This window comes from Chrysemys picta, chromosome 13, assembly GCF_011386835.1.
Source record: "Chrysemys picta bellii isolate R12L10 chromosome 13, ASM1138683v2, whole genome shotgun sequence".
Lineage (NCBI taxonomy): Eukaryota > Metazoa > Chordata > Testudines > Emydidae > Chrysemys > Chrysemys picta.
In genome coordinates this window covers 54,779,848-54,797,711 of record NC_088803.1, presented here as the reverse complement: position 1 = coordinate 54,797,711, position 17,864 = coordinate 54,779,848, and the positions used below count along the sequence as shown (strand labels likewise).

The following is a 17,864-nucleotide window of genomic DNA, read 5'->3' as shown; positions in this document are numbered from 1 at the left end:
GACACAGCTAGGTCTCTCTCCTCTGTTACTTTCAGCGGACAAAAACTGAGCTTAGCTGATCTTTCAGAAAGGCAAAATAACCTCTATTATGCATGCACACACTTGCACAATGGGGAAAGCTCTCCTTAAAGCCACCATGGACTAACATAGGGTCTGGAGTGTGATAATAGCTTAGCAGCAGTTTAGTGCAGACAAGAGTCCATGCTGGGGATTTAGTTTTGCTTCCTGTGGCATTGCCCCACGCTGCTATTCCAAGTTTCCCAGTTGAAAAGAGGCCCCTGGCAGTATGCAAAGGAAAGCAGGAAATCCTGATCAACTGAAGAGAAAGGGCCTGTTTATCTTTCCTTTCAAGGATGGACATTGGTTCTATTACAGCAAACAAAAATCCTCAGCTAAGTGAGTTATTTGTATACAAAAATATTAAAACAACCCTTCCACTCAGAGCTCCCAAACCACTTCCCCTTAGGACACTTCCACATTGAATACAATTGAGGAAGGCACATATTTCATGTTTGTAGGGCTGAAGTTCAAAGACTGCAGAGGACAGCTGCCTCAGCAATACTTCACATGCTTTTGGTTAGAAACCACTATGGGACTATAAGCAAAAGAAGCAGTTTAAGCCAAGCATGAAGGACAGGCTATGGCCCAAGACAAAATGGAAAACAAATTTAATGACAAAACAAAGTCAGAACCATATTTTAACAATTAATTTGGTCTAAATACAAAGCAGCAAACTGACCACTGCTAGCAGTGGTCTCAGCACAAACAGCAACGTACAAACCATAAACGCATTATTGCACTTTCTTCCAGCTGCTACTTAGAGGAGAGCAGGGCACAGCCCTTAAATAGTGCACAACAGAGAATGTAGGGAGGAAGGCAGCTGGACTTGCATCTCTCTGCCTGTTCAAAGCCAAATACTTTTTTTTTTTTTTAAAGTCTTACCACAGCAAGCAATGAGAACAAGTTCACTCCAAATTTAAAAACCAAGAATTAGTTTTCAGAAACCAAAGTAGTGAGTTAGGAAACTTCATCACTATAACCAGGTTTTGAGTGTAAAGCCTCTATACCAGGTTCAGCTGAGTTTTCAGGCCTCTGTGGCAGATGACTGGGCTAAGGAGATCATCCCACAGGGAGCATTACTGGCCTGATAGCAGCAGCCCTGAGGTTCTCACACAGGCACCTAGCATGTACTTGGCAAGTGGGAATTGCCATATTCTAACCACCTATAATCTCTTACCCCCCAAAAAAACAACAAAAACCCACCCCACAACATGGCTAGTCTGAGAAGACACATGAGCACACAGGAAAGTCTCAAGTTTATTACTGAGATCATCAAAACAGTCTTGGAAGTTAACAGTTAACCCTGAGTCTCCTGGGACTGGGAATGGGGAGAGAACCATAAGAGGCTGGGAGAGGATTAAACCATCAGCTCCCATTAATAGCTTGTCGAATCTCCAAGTTTGACTACAGAACCTCTGGCATTTCAAATCAGGAACATGTTGGTACCTGTCAGTGATCTTTCAGAGGTTGCACCTGCATCCTCCATTTCTATTTCCTCCTGCTTTACCCAAAGAAATGGCAAGTCCCCCACATTTCTGAAGGTAGAGCATTTCCCAGCCTCCTCCACTGGCTCTGAGGATTTAGCCCAGATGTCCACAATCATTTTAAGTGTGGAGCTGCGCTCCTCTAGCTCCTCCCCATCACACTGCATCAGGAGATTAGCAAGTTCCTTGCTGAGGGACTGGATTTTGTCATATCTTTCTTCTGCTGCTGCTGGTTGGTTACCCATTGAGGGCCCAATATCATCTAGGAGGTTATCTCCTAAGACTGAAAGGTGCTGGTACTTCTTCTGCCAACGCTTGCAAACCATAGCTTCCTCCACAGCCTTCTTGTTGGCATGCAGCACAGACAGGATGTGCCTGCAGGGGAGCTGGTACCGGCAGTGGAAGTAACAGCTGCAGCTCTTGCAGTCTTTGCTGACCTGGTGTGTGTCTTCTAGCAGCTGAACCACAATATTGTCTTTCATGACATTAATGAGCTGAGTTGACTTCTGCACCACCTCCCACTCATTCAGACACAGCTGGTAGCCTAGGTCTGTGCAACTCTCTCTGATTGCTGCCAACATGGTGCCTGGGGGATTTGCAGGTTTCTGTTTGGCAAGTTGATTGGGCAGTTCAGGACATTTGTTTTGGGGCTGTGAGGCAGCAACAGTGGTACGCTTCATGGAGGCACGGGTACGCACCTTAGGCTTTTCCACATGTTTGCTCTGATTCTCCTCTTCAACACTTGAGAAACCCTGATTCAGGTTTTCCAGACCTTTGGTATTGAAGCAATCGGCATATTCAACAAAGTGAAGGATGCTGGTCTCCAGAGACAGCTGCTTGTTGAAGAGACTGGATATTTTATGAGTGATGAGATCCAGACTGTCTACATAGGTGCTGCAGGAATGGAGACCCTTCTTTGCATGCATGTACCACAGCATCTCACAGGAGAACCAGTTGGCCTGAAGATAGTCGTACAACTCTTTGTCCACCAAGCGCTTTACCAGCTGAGACAAGATGTCTAGATTTGCATTGGAGGTGGAAAAAACCACCTCCCTCAAAGCCAACTTCAGTTTATGCTTGAAGGAAACAGTGGCCACCGTTTCCTTTACTGTCTTCTCAAGGAATCGGACAGTGTGGTAGACAGAGAGAAGCACCTGGGTTGAGGGGAAGAGCTCCTGCATGGTGGCTTTGTGAAGGAAAGACATGTCCACAAAGACCACCTTGACCTTCTGCCACTCAGGATTGAACTCTTTGAAGACAGTCAGCATTTTGCTTACATTCTCACCAGTGTCCTCCTTCAGGACAGCAAAGTGCACCATCTTCCCTACTCGGTCCTTACTCTCCACGAGGAAGGCATAAAGTACATGCCCTCTCTCACTCTGCACCCTGTGCAGCAACAGGCTCTCAGGGAACTTGACAAACAGGCTCCTCATCTTGCTGGTCTGGAAGTTCAGTCTGTCTAGGTCCTGGTTGCTGCCCACACTAATAGAGGCCAATGAGCCCATGTCCACCCTCAGGAAGTTTTTCATGACCTCCGCAATTCTGACTAAAGCTGAAGTTGAGACACTTTCCTTCACTGCCTCAGGTTGCACAGCAACCTTGTTGAGTGGAGCAGGTGATCCATTCAAAGTCATGTCAGCCATCACACACTCCTCACTGACTGTTACAGTGGCTTCTGCCTCTCTTGATTGTTGTCTACGCAGTTTTGTTGCAGGGCTGCTGCCATCTGCCATGCAACTTGCAGTTTTGGGTGTGGTTCTCGTCACTAGAGAAGAGCTAGTACGGGCCAAGGACGTTCCCCCCGGGTCTACATGGATGTGATTACTGTTCAGTTCAGTAATCACCAGCCGGTCTATTTCCTCGTTATACTGCAGGACAAAAAAAGCTGGGCACAAGCTGGGCTGTGGTTTCCTCTTCTTACTGTATTCCCGTGTCCGCACACAGCCAAACTTCACCTGGATGAACCTGGGGAAGTGGAGAGAGACAGTTAACAAGGAACAGGATGTAGTCTGATCAAACAGGACTGGTGAAGAGCCATCTCCCTCTCTGACATGCCAACACTGTAGCCAAGGACTGCATGACAAGCACATACCATCATAATAGGAGATGTTAGGATGAAAAGATTTCACCAAATATGGCAAATGTTCTACACACAAGTCAAGAGAGAAGAGGCTAACGTGATACTTATGTTTGATCACTGTCAGGTTGGACTGAAATCTCCATCTCTGACAAAGCCTCTGCAATTGGTCTCAGACCCTCCCAGTCCTCAGAGGTGGCAAGGTCAAAGCATATCACTGACACGATCACTTCAGGACATTTTATTTGCTATTATACTATTCCTTTGCAGCCCAAATCACTCCTACAGCGGTCTTCTGCATCAAGAGGAGCAGATGACAAGTTACTTTAGTTCAACATAGTAAGGAAGCATTTCCTATCATGCACCAGGAATTTATGTTTAAAGAATGCAAGTTTGGAGGAATTAAAAAACTGGAGTCTGATCCTTCAGCCTTTTACTCACATGTTGGGCCCATTACTTCAATAGGGCTGCTCAAATAAGTAAGACCTGCATAATCAGATCTTAAGTAAGGTGCAATGGAAGGCAATACTAAAATCCATTAGTGTGAAGGTGACTGCGGAATGCTAATAGACACTAATTAAGGCACACAACAGACAGTTCCTTGGAAAAAGAATATTGCAAGAAATAAAAGTTCGCAAGTATGGTCTCAAGTCATCAGCTCACCGATCAAGGTTAAAAAACCTGTCCTGGAAATGAAAGGTAGGCAGGGGAAGGAGAGGGCCTCAAACTAATAAACAGTCAGTTCAGGCAGCAGGGAAAGAATTATGAACAACAAAAATGCAAAATGAGGGACTACCACCAGAGGAGCTAAGGGGAAAGTGAGAGAGTACATTATGGGAGAAGATGGGTACTAGCCATTAGTAAAAGGTGAAGATGTGAAATTAATATGGACTCAAACAGGATGAGTTTGAAACTGGCAAGTGTGACACATACCCAATGAGTGCCTGCATACCAGGTATTTGCATCTAAGTTAGGCACGCACAAACGTACCCATCTGACTTGAAAGTCTGGCCCATGATTTTTAAGTAGGAAGTGAGACCGCCACAACTGATCACTTCAAAGAGGTACAAATAACTCTCATGCCTAGTGGCTAGAGCACCGACTAGGACTCAGGAGACCTGGGTTCCATTTTTGGTTCTATCAATAGCCTGCTTTTTTAATATGGAGATATACCTAACTCATAGAACTGGAAGGGACCTTGAAAGGTCATCAAGTCAAGTCCAGTCCCCTGCCTTCACAGCAGGACCAATTTTTGCCCCAGATCCCTAAGTGGCCCCCTCAAGGATTGAACTCACAACCCTGGATTTAGCAGGCCAATGCTCAAACCATGAGCTATCCCTCCCCCCTGCTGGTTGACCCTTGGGTAGGATATCTTCTTGATCAGTGCCTCAGTTTCCCATTCTATAAAACAGGGATAGTGACATTGACCTCCTTTGTAAAGCATGTTGAGATCTACTAATAAGCACTAGAGAACAGTTTGGTATTGTCATTATCCCAAAACACCTCTCAAAGGACCCACTTCTTCCCCAGTGAAGCACACCCACCTCTGGGATGGACCAAGGCAGCTATTTAACTACATATGGCAACATTGCATGGCAGTTTCAGACACAAAGTGAAAAGAACCCCATTTCCAATGTAGACTGCAGAAGCTATTTAGTTAGGCAGCACAGACTGACTCCATGCTGGGACTTGGCCGGGCACCAAGGTTAATATCCTATCCCTGGTAGAAGGCCAGGATCTTTAATGACCACAAGTGGTCAGGAAGGATCTTGGTTGTACCTCAGGAAACAGGAGAGTATTTTCATAAGTGCCTGAGGCCCTCTTCCCTCCCACCCCAGAGCGCAAGCAGCCTTACGTGATGTCCTCGCGGATGCTGGTCCCATGTTTCCGGTTGTAAAAGCGGACAGAGACGCAGTTCTTTAAGCCATAGTGGCACTTGTTCTCTTTCTTATAAGTGTTGAAACACTCCTTGAAGTCATCATAGTTTCTAAAGCATGAGCCAACTTCCATGGCTACTCAGTCCCCTGCATGTGCTCTACTGCCACTTCTAGGCTCTCTGGAGCCTCACCCTGAGTTTAGAGCTGGAATGCGACTTGGATAGAAGAACTCCAGCTTCGTGGCACAGCATTCCACACACCTCAACTTCTATAGGCAACGTCCTGCGTGTCTCAGAACCAGGCCCTTTGTAACCCCATCGCAGATTCCTGGGTTTCTACTTGGCCCCAGTAGCCACCCCCATCTTTTCCCCAGCTTTACAGGGCATCCCAAGTTGTAACAGAACTTAACCCTTTCTGCTCCCCCTGCCACCCCAGCAGCACCTTCACTGGGCTCCTCCTCGGAGACCCGCTCCCAGGGCAGGCCCCAGGCCAACTGCAGTTCAACCAGCCCTGCTCCCCCCTGCCTGGAACCAGCCCAGGGCTGGGAAGGCAGATTGGCCCCTCTACTTCCTCCCCCCACTGGGGCTCCTGCCTCTGGCTCACCCTGGGCACGGGACCAACCCCACCTGCCTCTACGGCTGATGATGAAGATGGAGACGGTCCGTGAGCCAGCTCAGCTCATATTAACCCAGCCACAGCCACCGCCCTCCTCAGCTAATTGGCCAATCAGAGGCTATGATCCTGGACTGACAGCAGCCTCACCAATCAACACACACGTTGGGAATCAAGTGACTAGTGACGGACAATTGATCAGTCCAATCAGATCGCACGTCCCGCCCTCATCTCTTAGGCGGGTACTTCCTGCTTCTTCAAGAAGATACCGGATGTACAGGATGATGGGCAGGACCTACAGCCAATCAGCGGGTGTGTTAATGTTAAAGCCTCTAGTAGCCCGCCTTAGAGGTCGTTTCCGGTTTGTAGCGAGGCCATTACTGGTGGACTGTGCGTCACGTGACTAAAGAAGATGGCGGCCTCCACGAGCGCCGGCGGGTTGCGGGTTCCAGCGGCGGGGGCGGGAGCCGAGTCTCCCGGGAGCGGGGACCTGCCCGAGGGGGAGCAGCCGGCGCCCCCCGGCGACCTGCGCAGCGTCCTGGTCACCAGCGTCCTCAGCCTGGAGCCCCTGGACCTGGATCTGTTCAGGTGCCGGGCGGCCCCGCTCCCCGCTGCCCCCGGGCCCGGCTCCCCCCGCAGCTCCGCGGGATCGGGGCCCCCGGCCGGGCGCAGGCCGCACTGCTGCCGGGGCAGGGCCATGGGGAGCGGGGGCGCCGTTCGGCGTCTCCCCCGGGGCTCCCGCCCGCCGAGCTCGCGTCGAGCTGCGCTTTGCACAAGCTCGTTAGCGGGGGGTGGGGGGGATCCCCGCGCCCCCGCCCGCCCCGGGTGGACGGCAGGTCAGTGACCCCGGCACTGAGAGACGCTCCGCGAAGCCCCAAGCCAGAGTCATGCCGTGGTCCCAGTGCCCCCCGGACTGATCTCTGCCTCCTTCCTCTTCCTGCAGAGGGAGGCACTACTGGGTCCCTGTCACCCGGAGGCTGTTTGGCGGGCAGATAGTGGGGCAGGCTCTGGTGGCAGCTGCCAAGGCCGTGAGTGAGGACGTCCATGCGCACTCCCTGCACTGTTACTTTGTGCGAGCAGGTAAACACAAGGTCAGGAAATCCCCCGCCCCCCGCAGGAGGGTGGTTTGGAGGGGGGGCTGGTGCTGGCCCAGGTCCAAGGGGCATTTCTTTGATCTTGACTGTGCTATCATAGCACAAAGAGCGACGTGCATGGAGTGGGATACAGTAACTCCTCACTTAACGTCGTCCTGGTTAAGGTTGTTTCCTTGTCGCTGATCAATTAGAGAACATGCTCATTTAAAGTTGTGCAATGCTCCCATATAACTTGGCAGCCACTGCTTTGTCCACTGCTTGCAGGAAGAGCAGCCCATTGGAGCTAGTGGTGGGGGCTTGGAACCACGGTGGGCAGGCAGCCCCCCTATCAGCTCCCCTAAGTACCCTGTGCGGCAGCCATCCAGCAGGCTATCACTTGCTGGGCCTCCCCCCACTGTCCCTCCTCCTACTGCCATGTGCTGCTCCTGCCCTCTGCCTTGGAGTGGCTCCTGGGAGCCTCCTGCTTGCTGTGCAGCAGGGGGAGAAGGGTGCTGATGTCAGGGTGTCACCCTCCTGCTGCTCCTGTACCCCATCTCCACAGAGCAGGGGGGAGGGAGGACACAACAGGGCTCAAGAGGGAGGGAGCTTGCTGTCAGCAGCTGCTGTCTCAACTTGCTGATCTCCTTAAAAGGGCAATGTACTTACAGTGAGGTCACCGTACTTCAAGGGGCAATGCATGTCTCTCTCTCACACACATAGTGTCTCTCTGTCTCTCACACATATGCCCCCCTCCCCCTGGCACTTTGGAAAGTGGAGGGAGTGGTGCGCTCCCGTGGGATAACATGGGTTCTTCATCACTGTTCAGTTTCCGCAGGGAATGTTTGCAGCCACTGCCATGTGTCTATTGTATCTCCTCCCTCCATTCATGCTGCCTTGTAGAGTGTGAGGCTACATTAACACAATGTGTTAACCCTTGAGGGCTCAGCCAAGTGCTAGTTCATCATTTAGCAGTAAGGCATTCCCTGGGAAATATCCCACCCTCTGACTCCACCACCTCACCCAAGCTTCACAATCATCATTGCTGTGTACAGTATTCAGTTGTTTGTTTAAAACTTCCTGTGTGTGTATATAAAAATATTTATTTTGTCTGGCAAAAAAAATTTCCCTGGAACCTAACCCCCCTATTTACATTAATTCTTATGGAGGAATTCAATTTGCTTAACATCGTTTCGCTTAAGTCACATTTTTCAGGAACATAACTACAACATTAAGCGAGGAGTTACTGTATGTAGCTGCAGAAACAAGACACTTCGCCCCTGGGTCAGAGGAGGAGAGAACTACCACCACATGACATAATAGTCATGTCACTTAATGGAGGATTGGAAGGTGCTCTGATACTGTGGTGACAAGCGCGGTATAAGAATTTACATAGAATAGAGGGTTGCCTGGTTAATCTGCCAAGGATGCTCCAGCCAACACTTCACCCGGAGTCTCTGTAGTGTGGTGGGGAGGATGTTGGTCTGTAGTAGGAGCTGGTGGAGTCCCCTGGATATTCCCATCACGGTGCAGTGCCCAGCTGTTGCTGGGGTAAAGTGAGGGAGCTTCTCTTGCTGGTACATGCAGAGTAAGCTGAGGTTGATGCATGATCTTCAGAGCCATCCAGATCTGGGGGCCTTTGCTGCCTGGAGGAACAGCACCTATCTGTGGGGGGTTTGGGATTTCATATTGCACAGCACTTCGCTGCCTTGTTTTACACAGCTGTAAAATGGGTCAAGTGCCTGAGCTCAGGGGTGGTGGGAATTAGTGCACTGCTCTGTGTTAGTCACCCAGCAAAGCTAGTCCCCTCCAGGGACTGCGAGCCTGAAGCAGACATTGCTGCCTCTGTAGAAGCGGCAGCAAAGAGTCCTCATAGAAACTACTCCTCACTGAGGGATCCTTGGGTAGGAAACTCACCTGAGGAGGCATCAGCTGATAGCTTCCAGGGCAGCTCTGGATTAGATCCTGACCTTAATGCAGATGAGGGGGCCAGGCAGAGGGTCCTGTCTCCTGTAAATGTAATCCCCTTCGGACAGCAGCTGGCAGGGCTCAGGTGCTTGTATTCAATAAATAAATGAAGATATCCCATCTCCTAGAACTGGAAGGGACCTTGAAAGGTCATAGAGTCCAGCCCCTGCCTTCACTAGCAGAAGTGAGTACCGATTTTGCCCCAGATCCCTAAGTGGCCCCTTCAAGGATTGAACTCACAACCCTAGGTTTAGCAGGCCAAGGCTCAAACCACTGAGCTATCCCTCTCCCCTGTGGTTGTCATGTGGTGGTAGTTCTCTCAAGGTTGCCCTTGGATAGCCAGGACAGAGATGTTGCTCCATGCCACACAGCCTTACTCTGTTCCAGGGGATCCCACGGTGCCGGTTCTATACCAGGTGGAGCGCACACGCACAGGGAAGAGCTTCTCTGTTCGCTCAGTGAAGGCAATTCAGCATGGGAAGCCAATCCTCATCTGCCAGGCCTCCTTCCAGCAGACCCAGGAAAGCCCCGTTCAGCACCAGTTCACCATGCCCACTGTGCCGCCTCCGGAGGAGCTGCTGACTCAAGAAGAGCTAATTCAGAAATACCTGCAGTGAGTGAATGGAGAGGACAGTTTCTGCCCTCATTTGCTGTGCTGGGGAATGGTTGGGGAGAGGCAGCGCATAGCCTGCTAAGCGGACTCAGCCCAGAGGGAGGGGTCCAGCAGCAGCGGAGGAGAGCGACTGTGATTGTCTGGCAATGGGGAGCTCCCTGAGAGCTCTGCCAGAGCACCTGCGTCCTGGGGCGGTGAGCTGACACTACTGCAGCTGATGTGGGGATTCCCCGCCAAAGCAGCTGGGCTGCCCTTGTAGCCCTGACCTCACAGCAGCAGCCCTTGCTGGGAATCTAGCACTCGTGTCATTGTGTTTGTTTTCTAAAGGGATCCCAACTTGGTGGAGAAATACAGGCTGGGACTCAACAAGATTCTGGCCCAGGAGGTGCCAATTGAGATCAAGCCTGTGAACCCACCGGAGATACTCTGTCAGCTGTCTCAGGAGCCCAAGCAGCTGTTCTGGGTTCGAGCACGAGGCTACATTGGTAAGTCCTGTGTCAAGGACTAGGTAACTGCTTCCAGCATGCACCCCCAGGGCATTCCCCATGACCTACTCCAGGCTCCCAGCAAGGTGAGCCGGGAATGGTAGCTAAGAACTCCTGGGGCCTATGCCCAGCTCTACCACTGACTCATTCTGTGGCTGAGGGCAAGTTCTAGTCAACACTTGCCAGTGTCCCCCTTTGTAACGTGGGAATAATGATCCTGGATTTCATCCTAAGGGCCAAGTGCCGCAATGCAATTGGTAACTGCGGCTACCTTGGCAGAGGTCTGAAGCCCTTTGGCCACATATCCAAGATGTAGGTCTAGAGTTTTACAGAGAAGCCTACTCCTGGGGGAATTCTGCACCACTGCGCAGGTGCAGAATTTATGTTCCCTGCAGATTTCTTTGTTTCCTTGCAGAAAAATGACTTTCTGATGGGGAAGCAAAGGGAAGCCACAAGAGTGGTCATGTGACTCTCCCCAGCCATATGTTTCAAGTGCCCAGGTAAATCACTGTAGGGCAGAGGGTAGGACTAGGGAAGATCCAGCTGGTGGGCTCAGCTCCTAGTCCTGGCTGGGGAGGACGGGACTTCCTCTTCCCCTACAGGGCATCTGGGGCCGGGTCAGACCCACTCCCAGATTTCTCCCCCAGGTGCAGGAAGCTCTACAAACTCCCCCCACTGCTTCCTGCACCCCTCGCTTCTCAGCTGTAGGGGGTGGGATCCCTGTACAAGGAGGTACTCACGCATCCGCGCAACCCCCGTGCATCCAGACCCCCTCATTGCCAGACCCTCCCACTGAGCCCCACTCCTTATGCACCTGGACCACCCTGACGAGCCACACGGATTCCCACCCCACTAAGCCCCAGTCAGTTTCACCTGGATCCCCACTCAGAGCCCCACACCCCCAGCACCTGGACCCCCCACTGCTCAGCTCTATCACCCCTACATCCAGACCCCCCCTTCCCCCGCTGAGCCCTAACTACCTTCACCTGGACCCCCCACTGCTCAGCTCTATCACCCCTACATCCAGACCCCCCCTTCCCCCGCTGAGCCCTAACTACCTTCACCTGGACCCCCCCTGCAGAGTCCCATTGCATTCAAAGCCCCTCAACAAGCCCCTGTGCATCCAGATCCCGCACTGAGCCACCCGCACCCAGATTGCCCCACAGAACCCTCTCAACCCACACTTGGATTCCCCCCCCCCCCCCCTTGCCTTGCTGAGCCTGCCTGGCCACACCTGGCATGGAGGGGCAGGCCCGGTCCTTGCGCTGTGTCTGGGTTGGGTGCAGCCTCACCGCTGAGTCCCTGTCCTGGGGGGGGAGCTGCCAGTGATCTCCTACCTCTCGCTCCCAAGCCAGTGATGGCCCGTGGGCAGAAACGTGTGCACATCCCCACCGCCTCCCTAACCCAGGCTAGGCCGACAGTTCAGGGTGCAGCAGGGACTCGCCTTTTGCAGCTGCTGGCTCAGTCACCATGTTCTTCAGCTCAGCGGCCAGGTATAGCGCAGCATCGGAGGGGGGCCTGGCCCACTCTCCTCAGGGAGCTGGGCCCCAGCAGCTCCACAGCTGTGTCCCCAAGGGCCCCGCTCCGCGAGGAGGAGCATGGCCCGACAGGGCTCCTCTGAACTCTAAGGCTGTGGTTCTGGTTGCCTGGCAGGAGAGGGCGATATGAAGCTGCACTGCTGCGTGGCTGCCTACATCTCCGACTACGCCTTCCTGGGCACAGCTCTGCTCCCGCACCGGCAGCATCCTGTCAAGTTCATGGTGTCCCTCGACCACTCCATGTGGTTCCACGCCCCCTTCCGAGCTGACCACTGGATGCTGTACGAGTGTGAGAGCCCCTGGGCCGGTAAGTCCTCCCCCTGCTGCAGGTGCTGGGGAGCTGCTGGGCCACAGGGTAACGGCTGCTCTCTCTCCCGGGCAGGTGGGTGCCGAGGGCTGGTGCATGGGCGGCTGTGGCGCAGGGATGGAGTCCTGGCTGTCACCTGCGCACAGGAAGGAGTCATCAGGGTGACGCAGAGCCCAGCTGAGAGCAAACTGTAGCTGGACAAGTCAACAGCAGCACATCCCCCCCCTGCTCTGGGGGTGCAGAGAGGGGCTTGAGCAGGCTCTGGGAGCCTCAAGGCAGCAGGATCTCAGTGCTGTGGGGAGCCTCGGCACAGCCTGTGAGCGCTGGGATCACGCAGTCACACACAAGCCGCGGGAATATCAGCTTTATTGACTGTTAGTTACAGAGTCTCCTGTCAGATGCTGTCCTCAGCCTCCCCCACCTACCCCTAATAAAGCCTCCATGGCCCACTGAGACTCAGCCCCTCCACGGCGTTGATACCTCTGCCTGCAGCCGCACCCTGGGGTGGCCATGACCTATGCCGAAGGGGGCGCCCAGGGGGACTGGAGGAGGGCGGAGACCCAGAGGGGCTGGAGCTCAGGCTGCAGGGAGTCTCTGCAGCAGCTTTCTTCCCTGGCGCAGCCAGAGCCCTTGCAGCTTCCCTTTCTCGGTTCTCCCGCCCCAGCCGCAGGCCCACGAGGGGCCCCGGGGAGTCCCGGTAGCCTAGCACGGCAAGGCCTGGCAGAGGGGGAGGGGGAGAGACTGGGTGTCTTCACGTCTCAGCCAAAGTGCAAGGCACGGGGGGGGGGGGGCACCCTGGGGATCTCTCCTCCCAGCCCCCACTGTTGCCCTGGGCCAGGCTGGAGAGCTGCCTCCTTGCAGTGGGGCCGGGGAGGGCTAATCTGAACCCGCTCTGGGGGGTCTCGGCCCCTTTTCCTACCAAGTCTTCAAGTATTGTTAGAAGTTCCCAACGAGAGCCCCAGACTCTGCCTGGAGCCAGCGAATCCCTTTAGTACGGTATCAGGCTGGCCTGGCGAGTTCCAGCGGCTCCCTCCCCTAAGGGCTGCGGGGAGTCGGCCTGGCACGAGGGAGGCTGCGTGCCCAGCCCCGGGAGTCGAGCCGTTGCCAAGAGAACAGGTCAGCAGTACAGAGACCAGCTCCCAGGACAGGCAGGTGCTGGGCCAGTGCAGGACCCCACCCCACCACCAGCGTCCCGCTCTCCCCGCTGCGCCTTCCAGACACAGCCCTGCCACTGCACACTTAGCCCGACCTGCAGCTCTCCCTCTAGGCCTAGGCTCAAGACACACCCCATCCCTGCTGCTCTTCCAGTCCCAATGCACAATGCAGCCTCCTTCCTTGAGACCCACGCTGCTCAGTCCCCACACAGCCCCAGTGCTGGGGGTCTGGGCACTCAGTCCAAAGCCTCCTTGATCAAGAACTCCTTCAGGGTGGGCTGCTGCTGCAGAGCCACCCCCGTTCCTTGCAGCCCCTGCAGCCTGGCCTCCGACTGGCGCTTGTCTTTCCCCACCTTCCAGGACAGGTGGATGTGGGCCTGAAGGAAGGGCTCCAGCAAGGGGTGGCTGTGTTGGGCCTCCAGGAGCACCAGCGCCCGCTCGCAGTAGTGATGAGCCTCACTCGGCTCATCCAGCTCCTGGTGGCAAACCACCAGGCCAGCCAGAGTGAGGAGGAAGCGGCCCGAGCTGTAGACGCCCAGCTTGTCCTGGAGCCGGTAGGCGTTGCTCCAGGTGGCCAGGGCCTCGCCGTACATGCCGGTGCAGGTGAGGCGCTGCGCTGCCTGCAGGTCGCGCAGGAAGAAGAACTCCAGGAAGTCGGAGGAGCGGCGGATCTCGGCGATGGAGTACAGGTGGGACAGGAACTGCTCAAAGGCCCGGCTCCGCTTGGCAATGGTTTCTGCCGTGAAGTTCCTGCGCAGCCTCTTCCTGGGGAAGGAGACGCCCGCCATGTCGCAGCCGAACTGGTGGCGCAGGCGCCGGTTCAGTCTCTCAAAGTCCGAGTAGCGCCGGGCAATGGCAGCAGGGGCCTTGTCGAACTGGCCGGAGCGGATCAGGTAGATGGTGTAGAGCTGTGGGGGGAGCAGAGCGGTGAGGGTGCACAGGGTCTGCCCGGGACTCGGCCCGAGGGAGGGGAATGCTGGGGACAGCAGCTCAGCGAACCGATCGCACCTGTGGGCACATGCTGGGGAAGGGGACAGGCAGCAGAGACCCACTGCCTGGGGGGCAGGGGAGGGTGGGCAGAAGCAGGGGGAGGGGGGCAGGCTGGGGAACAGCATCAATACTTACCTGAGGCTCGTCTGAGCCACCAGCGCCATCGGAGCAGCACAAGGAGAGACAGAGACAAGAATCAGCTCCAGCCCCCCCGGTCGCCCTCCCTCCCTCTCCGCCCCCAGGGCAGCACACTCCCAAGGGGCTTGGGACCCCAGCACTTCTCCCTTTGCGGGAGGAGCGGGAAGCATCCAGCACCCCGCAGGATTGAGCAGCCTGTACCCCATCAGCCCCTCCAGAGTCCCAGCCTGGCCCCCGGGAGATGTCACTCACCACATATTTGGAGGAGCGCTCACTGACCACGCTGGTGCTGGTGACCTCGAAGAGCAGCCGCTGGGGAACGACGCTGCTGCGCGATCTCCTCCAGAAGTCCTGGAGCTGGCGTGTCAGGAGGTTACTGCCCTGGCGCTCAGCTGGAGCGGGGCTCGGATCTGCGCCGGAGACAAGCCAAGCACTCACCGCGCAGGCCGGCGCAGGCCAGCCACATTGCTTAAGGGAGGGAGAGAACTCGCCTCCAGTGGGCCAGGCTCTCCTCCTGCAGAGAGAGGCCTGGGGAGTGCAGGGCTCCCTGTTTGGTGCAGGCGCGTGCAGTCCATTGGCCCTGGCCCCTCATGCCAACCCACATCACATACGTGTCACATTGGTGCTTTCTCCCATGCTGCCCTCACCCTTCAGAGCAGCCCCTCCCTTCCTCCTTCCCAGGTGCATTGCTGTGAGGCCCACAACCAACCTGAGCCCACTGCCCATCAGGCTGGCCTGGATTGTCTCATTGGTTCCTTGTGCTCCCCCGCCGGCTGCTGTCTCCTCTTGCACTCAGACTGGAAGCTCCTTGGGGCTGCCTTTGCCCTGGGTTTGTACAGCACCTAGCACCAGGGGGCCGTGGCTGGGCCTCACAAGCACCACTGGAATAAAAGAGCCTCCATCCCCACCCCAGCAGAAAAGGATCTTGGCTGGGCCAGCACCCCCACCCCAGACCCTAGTAAACGGGGGACCCGGCACCTGCCTCCATTCTCCATGGCTCCAGGGTTCTTGGGCAGCCCCAGCTCACCCAGATCCCCCAGCTCCTGGCTAGCGGCCTCCTCATTCTCTGCCTCCTCCTCCTCCTCGTTACTGGTGAAGCTCAGGGTGCCGCTGAGCCGCGTGGACAGCCCGTCAGTGTCATCCTCCAGTTCGGAGCTCTCCGGGAATTCCTCCACCTCTGAGCCGCCTCCACCCTGTCCCTCCAGGTCACCCTCTCCAGCCAGGGCGTGCCGCAGGCGGTGCATGAAGCGGAAGGCCATCGGGCTCAGCTCAGCAGCTGCAGGAGGAGAGGCTGGTCAGGAAGGGGGGCAATGAACCTGGTTTTGCCCAGCGAGCAGGCGCTGCGTGGGAGCAGGCGCTTGCACCCAGAGGCGGGCAGGGAGAAGGGAAATAGCGCTTTAGATGCTGAGACCAGGGTGAGCAGTCAGAGCTGGGGGCACCTGCCACAGTCCAGGGAGACCCCAGAGGAGGGGGCACAGGCTGAGCGATGGGGGGGGGGGGTAGGGCCAAGGCTGAGGCCAGGGTTCGGGAGGGGGACAGGGGCAGTCAGGAGCTTCCCACTCAGCCGCTCCAAGGGCTTTGTGGTTTTCGCTACAAACTTGCAGGGAAACGAGGCCCCAGGACACAGACACTCCCTGCGGCACCGAGCCTGCCCCCAGCCCCAGCGGGGTCGCTGCCCCCTCTGCTTGCCTGGCACCCGCCACGAGCTGCCAGGCTGCGGGGGCAGCGAGCTCAGTGCCCCATGGAGGGAGCGGGGGCCAATGGGGAGGGGGCAGGGGTCAATCAGAGACGGCAGAGGCAACTAGGGGGTTAATGGGGCAGGAGGTCAGTGGGGTGGCGGCGGTTGGGGGTCAATGGGAAGGGGGCGGTGGCTGGGGGTCAGTGGGGCGGGGGCGGCGGCTGGGGGTCAGTGGGGCGGGGGCGGCGGTTGGGGGTTAGTGGGGCGGGGGCGGCGGCTGGGGGTCAGTGGGGCGGGGGCTGGGGGTCAGTAGGGCCGGGCTGCCCGCGGGAGCGCAGGGCCGGCCGGGCCGCACTATCCCGGAGCCGCTCCCCGGCCCCCCGAGCTGCTCACCGGGGCCGCGGTCCAGGCTGCGATGGCCGCTCGGCCGCGGCTCCTCCTTGGAGCCTCCCTGCGCAGCTCCGCCTCCGCCCGGGAACCCGGATCCTGCCCAGCCCGGGCTGGCTGATCCCGACCGGGCTCCTTCTGTGCGCGGTGCCTCGTCTAGATCCGCCTCCGCCGCCCAATCCGGAGTTAATCCTGAACACACAGCAGCACCCAACCAATCCGGATCCATCCCTCTCTCCCACTCCGGATGTCCCGGAACCCCGTGCGCAGAGCACCCAACCGCAACAGCCTTCTCCTCCCCGGCCCCGACCACCCAGCGAATCCAGAGTCAATCCAGATCGAACCCAGTGTGTGGATTCAATGCTCCATGCCCAAGATCTGGATCCAGCCCCAGGGGCTCTCTACACATACTCCTAACCCGGATCAAAGTATCCCTGAGCGCACAGCACCAAATCAGAACCAGCCCAGCTGGTCTGTAGCCCCCCAGGGTGGGTTTATCTCAGGGAGCTCCACACACCGGGGTCTCAGCCCTGGGACACCCCCCCCCCACTCTCCCCACAGGGACATGAATGTTTCAGTACTTGGCATGAGCAGCTGGCAGTGTGAGGGCAAGTGCCTAGGGGTCAGGCAGACATACTGTCCTGGGGCCACACTCACCCCCCCATTCCTGGGGCTCACAGGCCTTCAGGAGCCCCCTGGGTCCTGTCCCTGGCATGGGTGAGAAGCTGCTGGCTCCCCAGGGCTCTGCGTCTCCCACAGCCTGGGCATCCTTCCCAGCTCCCGCCGGGGCCCGGCTGCTTCCCTTCCTTATTTAGAGAGAGGCGCCCGCTCCCTCCTCGCAGCTTTTCTTAGGAATGTCTATTAATATCCGAGGGAGCCCAGACCAGCTGCTCCCATCAGTCGGAGCTGGGCCCAGTGCGCCCCCGGGCTCTGTCCCCACTCCTGCCTCCTCGGGCTATGGGCTCTGGCTTCAGCGGCTCAGCCCTGAGGCAGCATCTACCCTAAAGCCTGAGAACCACTGCTGGTTTGAGAGGTCGTGGAGCCACTTTTCCCTCCCACAAGGAGGCCGTGCCCTTCTCTGCCCTTAGCAGGGCGGGGCCCTAGGCAATGAGACAGCGCAAACTGGCCCCGGCTACACTAACCCGGCAGGGATCAAGCCCAGGTTCCATGTCAGACGCAGGTTGATTTACATCAGGGGGAAGCTCTGTGCCCTCCCCCAGGAACCACGGGGCTTTGTGCATGCAAAGGGGGAATGGGGAGCGGGAACAGAGGGAAGGGGGATGGACTCTCGCTGATGACGACCCTGCTTCCAGAGTAACATACTTGTTGATGCCCAAAGCGTCACACACCTGGACACTGACTGTGCCGGTTCCCAGCCTTGCAATGCCCCTGGATGTTCCCCTCAGCCAGCACACGGACCCTTTCT

The 17,864-nt window shown here is 56.4% G+C and overlaps 3 protein-coding genes across 6 annotated transcripts; 1 reads left to right on the top strand and 2 right to left on the bottom strand.

Annotated features, from left to right (window-relative positions):
* Window positions 1–651: 651 nt before the first annotated feature.
* Window positions 652–6,240, bottom strand: ZSWIM3 (zinc finger SWIM-type containing 3). Of its 2 annotated transcripts, none has more exons than XM_005304846.5 (2): window positions 5,477–6,240; window positions 652–3,509 (listed from the first exon to the last, which is right to left on the bottom strand). In XM_005304846.5, the coding sequence occupies exons 1-2, from the start codon at window positions 5,629–5,631 to the stop codon at window positions 1,484–1,486; spliced, it is 2,181 nt and encodes a 726-aa protein (XP_005304903.2). In that variant the 5' UTR covers window positions 5,632–6,240; the 3' UTR covers window positions 652–1,483. The 2 variants fall into 2 exon arrangements, with proteins under 2 accessions (XP_005304903.2, XP_042698500.2); XM_042842566.2 differs by having other exon boundaries at window positions 6,102–6,214.
* Window positions 6,241–6,486: 246 nt separating this feature from the next.
* ACOT8 (acyl-CoA thioesterase 8) lies at window positions 6,487–12,550 on the top strand. Its single transcript, XM_005304933.4, has 6 exons — window positions 6,487–6,698; window positions 7,054–7,190; window positions 9,536–9,761; window positions 10,089–10,246; window positions 11,900–12,091; window positions 12,167–12,550. The coding sequence occupies exons 1-6, from the start codon at window positions 6,523–6,525 to the stop codon at window positions 12,283–12,285; spliced, it is 1,008 nt and encodes a 335-aa protein (XP_005304990.2). The 5' UTR covers window positions 6,487–6,522; the 3' UTR covers window positions 12,286–12,550.
* On the bottom strand, window positions 12,440–17,238 carry SNX21 (sorting nexin family member 21). Of its 3 annotated transcripts, none has more exons than XM_005304847.5 (5): window positions 17,096–17,238; window positions 16,445–16,630; window positions 15,401–15,649; window positions 14,626–14,783; window positions 12,440–14,153 (listed from the first exon to the last, which is right to left on the bottom strand). In XM_005304847.5, exons 1-5 carry the CDS (start codon window positions 17,151–17,153, stop codon window positions 13,482–13,484), a joined length of 1,323 nt encoding a protein of 440 aa, XP_005304904.2. In that variant the 5' UTR covers window positions 17,154–17,238; the 3' UTR covers window positions 12,440–13,481. The 3 variants fall into 3 exon arrangements, with proteins under 3 accessions (XP_005304904.2, XP_023964646.1, XP_008170374.2); XM_024108878.3 differs by having other exon boundaries at window positions 15,356–15,649; window positions 17,096–17,236; XM_008172152.4 differs by lacking the exon at window positions 17,096–17,238 and having other exon boundaries at window positions 15,356–15,649; window positions 16,445–16,693.
* Window positions 17,239–17,864: the final 626 nt, after the last annotated feature.

Excerpts from the sequence above, each read along its gene's own strand:
- ZSWIM3 (XM_005304846.5), bottom strand. The coding sequence starts at position 5,631 with ATGGAAGTTGGCTCATGCTTTAGAAACTATGATGACTTCAAGGAGTGT. Across the intron at positions 3,510-5,476 it reads AGCATCCGCGAGGACATCAC|GTTCATCCAGGTGAAGTTTG; the intron begins GTAAGGCTGCTT and ends CCACTTCCCCAG.
- ACOT8 (XM_005304933.4), top strand. The coding sequence starts at position 6,523 with ATGGCGGCCTCCACGAGCGCCGGCGGGTTGCGGGTTCCAGCGGCGGGG. Across the intron at positions 6,699-7,053 it reads CTGGACCTGGATCTGTTCAG|AGGGAGGCACTACTGGGTCC; the intron begins GTGCCGGGCGGC and ends CTCTTCCTGCAG. Across the intron at positions 10,247-11,899 it reads TCGAGCACGAGGCTACATTG|GAGAGGGCGATATGAAGCTG; the intron begins GTAAGTCCTGTG and ends GTTGCCTGGCAG.
- SNX21 (XM_024108878.3), bottom strand. The coding sequence starts at position 17,153 with ATGCCAGGGACAGGACCCAGGGGGCTCCTGAAGGCCTGTGAGCCCCAG. Across the intron at positions 15,650-16,444 it reads CAGCCTGGACCGCGGCCCCG|CTGCTGAGCTGAGCCCGATG; the intron begins GTGAGCAGCTCG and ends CTCCTCCTGCAG. Across the intron at positions 14,154-14,625 it reads AGCGCTCCTCCAAATATGTG|CTCTACACCATCTACCTGAT; the intron begins GTGAGTGACATC and ends CTCCCCCCACAG.